The 5992-nt window shown below is 48.1% G+C and overlaps 1 protein-coding gene across 1 annotated transcript; it reads right to left on the bottom strand.

Moving 5' to 3' along the window:
• Positions 1-5443: 5443 nt before the first annotated feature.
• On the bottom strand, positions 5444-5782 carry LOC136463329 (uncharacterized). The gene has a single exon (XM_066462331.1). The coding sequence runs from the start codon at positions 5780-5782 to the stop codon at positions 5444-5446; it is 339 nt and encodes a 112-aa protein (XP_066318428.1).
• Positions 5783-5992: the final 210 nt, after the last annotated feature.

Genomic DNA, 5992 nt, shown 5'->3' with positions numbered 1-5992 from the left:
CACGCCTCACACTGACGAAGCAGTAGTATTCAAAGACTATTTCTGGCGCAGGTTAGGGTTTCCTGTGCTCCCATTTCTAAGGGATCTGTTGGAGCTCTAGGGGGTTACTCTATGCAATCTCCACCCCAATACCAATATGCACATCTCTATCTTCATCCACTTTAGTGAGGCATACCTTGGCATCCTACCCCACTTCAATCTTTTCCATCACCTATTCTGGTTGAAGAAGAGAGGCAGCACTGGTTCCAAGGTGGTCGGCGGGGTGTATCTCTAGCTTCAAGATGGGATGGTGAGTGAATATCTTACCATACCGTTGAACACGTCGCTGAAGGGGTGGAACACCAGATGGTTCTACTTGAGACAAAGCCACCCAGCGGTGCGTTGTAACACCGACCACATCCCAGAAAGCTAGAGGAGTTGGTCAGAGCTACCAAGCAAGGACGACATGGAGCAAGTGAATGAACTTCTCGGCTTGATAAAGGGCATGAAGACCAATGGTGGATTGGTAGCGACGAGTTTCATAGTGCGCCGCATACAACCCCATAAAGAGAGGGCACACCTAGGCTTTGAATTCAAAGGGGAGACCGACGGGACTCGAGAGAGGCCAGAAATACTATCCAGGAGTGACATCAAAGAGGGAACTGCCGAGCTGTTCGCTCTGCTATCCTCCTTTAGGCTATCAGGGCACACGAAGCCTTCAATTGCAAGAATATGCCTCCTCAAGTGAATGTCCTTACTATATGTAATCGAGAAGTTTATTGATGCTGCTAAGCAATAAATTGATCCTACTCATGTGAAGATCCATTCGTAGGACAGGGCGGTGTATTTCTCGGGCGTGCCGAGAAACAATTGGCCACCGTCAGTAGATGCATGGTGACCTGTTCAAATTGAAGAAAGCTCCGTCGGTGTCTCCTCAGAATTCAGAGGAATGGACACTGGTTGGATGGAGAGTCCTCCCCCGGTGTCGGCAAAAACTAGGGGAAAGAGGCCGGTGGAAGATGAGCCAGCCTAGAAGAAGAGGAAAACAACCATGACTGCTCCCCGCAAACTAGGTGGGATCTCTCTGGATGATGACCAGACCAATCGAACATGAAGAACCATAGTGTTCGGTTGGTCTAACAATGACGAGATTCTCACGAACCCTCTCCTGAGCACGAAAGAGCCTCCGCGTAACCCACACGCAGAGCAACAAACTGGGGTAGGCGAAGAAATCCGTGAGGCTCTGACAAGGAGAGTCCCTGAGCATCGAGCGGAGGGAATTGCTATGTAGCAGACATCGGAAATCCCCATAGAGCAGGCCATGGAGATCCTGAAGCAACAAAAGGCAGCAGCCCCAGAGCAGCAGGTGGAACCAAGGCCGACTGAGGAAAAGCCGAGAATTCCCCCACCGAGCATAGGTGTCAACACCACAGCTGTGCCCGGAGGCTTAGGCCAGCACCGTCTGTTTAAGAAATTGAACCGTCAGACCAAACCGTAAGTGTCCTTGTGCTGACGTTACTTTGTTGTATTTCCCTTACTTCTATTATGACTGAATAACTGATTTGGTATAGTGCAAAGCCAACAACTGATCCAGCCCCACCCGCTCAGACTGTGCGACAACCAGAAACTGGCCCTAGAGCGGTGGAGACTCCAGTAGACCACATCTAGGAGTCCCCGAGTGTTCGGGAGCACGTGGGGGAGCCAATTGCTACCCCTAGTGGGCTTGATAACCATGAGCAAATGCCTACTACGGCGAACGAGTTGGCGATAGCGCCTTCGGCAATAGTGGAATCAGTAGCGGAAGAGCTTTCGGCGCCGAAGGAGCGAACGGCAATCCCCGATACTTCGGAGGGCGTGGTCGGACCTGCTATCCGACCACCGAGCCCCAAGGTGGCCCCCGGCTACAATGGAAGAAGACAAGGTGTAGGAGATCATGCGTGATGAACCTTAACACCAAGCAGTCCGGATTCTTCAAAAGGGCAATGATGAAATAATCGTTGTCGAAGAAGAGGACACCACCAAGGAGTTTAGGAGACTGGAGACTTCTCTTAGTGGTGTGATGAAATAGATTAAGGTGAATACTTCATCTGGAAAGATCCTAGTTGTTTCTTGGAATTGGCTAACTATAATGTCATCATTCATTTTGTAGGAGATATCTCGAGTTGCTGAGCAGCGCTGGCAGCTGATAAAGCGAATCGAGCCCCTTGTTGCGGAGAACGAAAAGCTCAAAGAGGCCAGGAACCTCTTGGAGAAAAATATCCAAAGGGCCCAACACAAACGAGATCTTGTAGAGTCGAACACACGGGGACCTGGAATACCAGAAGGGGGTCCTTACTGAAAAGTTGACAGCTATGTTTGAGCAAGTGCAGAGCCTGTCTGAGCAGCTTGCCGCTATCTCCGACCAACTAAGAAGTGCTTTCGAGTAGCTAGAGAGGAAAAGCGAACAGCTCAACAGTGTATCCAAATAGAAAGTAGGTACGGTATATCAACGAATGTACTTTGGTATTGCTGAATAGCCACACTTCTGTTAAATTCTATTGTTCTTGTAGAGCAAGGTGCTGAGCTCGGACAGATGCGCTAGGCCATCGATAAACTTCGCTAGGAGAAAGCAAAAGAAGTAGAGTGGGTGAACAAACTTGCTGAGGAGCTAAAAGGTGAATTCCTCCTGGTCAGAATTATTGTTGGAGTAGCTTCCTTGTATAATGGATCATTGTAACTCTCGCAGGCCATCGTCATAAAGCCAAAGCGTAGTTCGATGTGCTGGTGCAGTAGGCCAAGGTCCAAAAGGAGAATTTTGATGCTGTAATCACCGCAATTAAGCTGGTGCTTGACTGCGTCGATTTGGAAATGGCTACCTAGCACGACGACAGGCGTCAACGTCCCGACACCATAATCCAGAGGTGCAAGGCAGCATGGGAGAACTTCAAGACTTTCAACCATGACACCATTATGACCATTGCTACCCATGTCCTCGTGGTTGTTCGGTCCCATTACCCTACCATCGACCTTCAGTCGATAAGGGGTGGGTTCATTGAAGGACTGGACGACGCGGGGACACAGCAGCTGGAGGACGAAGTGGAGGACGCAGCGAAGATGCTAGCCAGCGATATAGACCTATTTGGTGAAATGGATGGTAACGGTGAAGCTCAATAATCAACTCAAAGATTATCATCTATAAAGGCCTGATAGTGTAATTAGAAAGCGCGAAAGCGCAAGAAATAATTATTCATCGAATAAATGCTATAAGGTGCATGTATATGTATTATATGCAGTTTGCTTGTAGTTCGGCGAAATAATCTTCGCGGTTTCAAACCTGACGCGATTATGCATAGTACAAATAACATCCAACCAGTTGGTCTACTACTGATCCCTATGGCCTTGGCTAGCCCATAGTCCATAACATCGAGCGCGGAGCCCGTGCACGTGTAGGAGTAACAGACGTGACCTAGGAACCGTAGCCGACCACCCATGACATAGAGCGCAGAGCCCGTGGCACGTGTAGGAAAAAATCGGTGGTTGAGTCTTTTCCATAAAAAAACAGTGCGGAACGTGTTCTGGTCGGCAGCTGTTATACGAACTTGGAGATAAAGGCAACATAAGCGGCATCCGAGCAATGTATTCTATGTTGAACTCTCGGCCTTGGCTGACCCATAGTCCATAACATCGAGCGCGGAGCCCGTAGATATGTAGGAAAAATAGGTGTGATCAAGGGACCACAGCCGACCACCCATAACGCAGAGCACGGAGCCCATAGCATGTGTAGGGAGAAATCAGAGACTGGGTTGTCTCCGAAGAGAACAGAAAAGAAAGGATGTTGCTCTCTGATCAAAGAATGTTTTGGTGATGTGGGGAAAACATGCTCGGTGATTTGGAGAAATCGTGTTTGGCGATTTGGAGAAATCATTTGGCGTTTTCATATTGGAGATCATTATGGAGTATTGTGATGCTCGGCGATCGTACGTGGAGATTAAAACAAAAGGGGAAAAGGAATATAACCAAATTACGGAGATCAAAACTTTATTCATCACAAATTGGAGCGTACATATCCGGAACGTTTCAAGGGTAGAAATATATAAGGTGCTCGATGTGCCACAAATTGGGAACATCAATTCCATCCAAGTCACATAGGTGATAAGAGCCTGGTTGGGTGACCTCTTTGACAATGTAAGGCCCTTCCCAAGGGGAGGATAGCTTGTGCAACCCCTCAGTCTTTTGTTTTCTATGAAGAACAAGGTCGCCGACGGTGAATGAATGACTTTTTACATTGGTGTTATAGTATCTCCGCAAGCCTTCTAGATATTTGGATGTGCGGACATAGGTGATCAGGCGTTCTTCCTCGGCCCGGTCGACATCCTCTGTCCGAATAGCTACGGCCTGCTCTTCATCATAATTTTCCACCCTAGGCGCTCGGAAGGTAATATCTGCTGGTAGTATGGCCTCTGAGCCATAGACCAAAAAATATGGAGACACACCAGTACTGCGACTAGCTTGAGTGCGCAGTCCCTAGACCATAGCTTGTAGCTCCTTAAGCCATCTGCCAGGATGTTTTTCTTCTTTCTAATATAGCCTCTTTTTGAGTGCGTCAAGGATCATACCGTTCGCCCGTTCAACCTAGCCATTGGCTCTAGGATGGGCAACGAAGACATATTTAACGGAGATGCACCAGTCCTCACAGAAGTCCCAAAAATGATGGCTGGTGAATGTGGTTCTTAGGTCAGTAATGATACTGTTCGGGAGACCGAATCTATGTATGATATCTTCAAAGAGCTTGACTGCTTTCTTAGCAGTAGCTGAGGCGAGCGGCTTGTACTCGATCTATTTGGAGAACTTATCAATGGCGACTGTATATGTACCGGAAACCTCCTATCGTTGGCTTGAAAGGCCCGATCATGTCTAGTCCCCAGCATGCGAAAGGCCTAGGAAGCTAGGACTGGTCTGAAGCTCTTGCATCGGCACTGTGTATTTGTTTGGCAAACAACTAACATCCTTCATAGCATCGGACGAGGTCTTCTACATCAGAGATGGTCGTGGGCCAATAAAAACCAGCTCGGAATGCCTTGCCTAACCAGGTTTCTCGAGGCCGCATGGTTTGCCGCATGAACTAGAAGTGAATTTCGAGAAGTAGCTTGACCCCTTCACCTTAGGTGATGCATTTCTATAGTATCCCTTCCTTGACACTTTTCCTCATCAAGTTGCTATCTGCCAACATGTAATGCTTGCTTCGATGAATTAATCATTCAGTTTTGGTCTTGTCGATGGGTACTTCGGCGCTGGTGAGGTACTTGACGAACTTCTCCCTCTAATTGGTGACCGGCGAAGGTACGACAAGTACTAACTGCTCGGTAGGGGGAACCTCTACAACTTCCTTTTCTTCTTTAATGGATGGCGCCAAGAGATCTTGAACGAAGACCCCCTGTGGAACCGCGGTGTGAGAAGAACCTATTTTTGAAAGCTGGTCGCCAATCTAATTTTGATCTCGTACCACGTGGTGGTATTCGATATCATAGAACTTCCCTTCAAACCTCCTAATTTCGGCACAGTATGCATCCATCTTCTCACTGGAATAGGACCAGTCTTTGTTGAGCTGGTTGATCACCAGCGTAGAATCCCCGTACACCATGAGGCGCTTGACGCCGAGCTCAACTGCTATACGGAGACCATGGAGACATGCTTCATATTCTGCGGCGTTGTTGGAGGCCGAAAAGTGTATCCGGAGGACATAGCGGAGCTTTTCTTTGGTCGGCGTAATGAACAAAATGTCCACACCAGTGCCATTGATATTAAGGGCGTCGTCAAAGTACATCAACCAGTGCTTAGGGCAAGTGGTGGCAATGGGTTCTTAGATCTCGTCCACTCAGCGATGAAATCAACGAGCGCCTGTGACTTAATGGTAGGTCTGCTTCTCAATTCAATGGAGTAAGTTCCAAGCTCAATATCCCACTTTATGATATGGCCATTGGCCTCTTTGTTGTGGAGAATGTCCCCTAGAGGGAACTCGGTGACCATGGTGATC

The sequence above is a fragment of the Miscanthus floridulus genome, chromosome 1 (genome assembly GCF_019320115.1).
Source record: "Miscanthus floridulus cultivar M001 chromosome 1, ASM1932011v1, whole genome shotgun sequence".
Lineage (NCBI taxonomy): Eukaryota > Viridiplantae > Streptophyta > Magnoliopsida > Poales > Poaceae > Miscanthus > Miscanthus floridulus.
Note: the sequence above shows the minus strand (reverse complement) of the source record. Positions and strands in the feature narration are given on the sequence as shown.

Excerpts from the sequence above, each read along its gene's own strand:
- LOC136463329 (XM_066462331.1), bottom strand. The coding sequence starts at position 5,782 with ATGTACTTTGACGACGCCCTTAATATCAATGGCACTGGTGTGGACATT.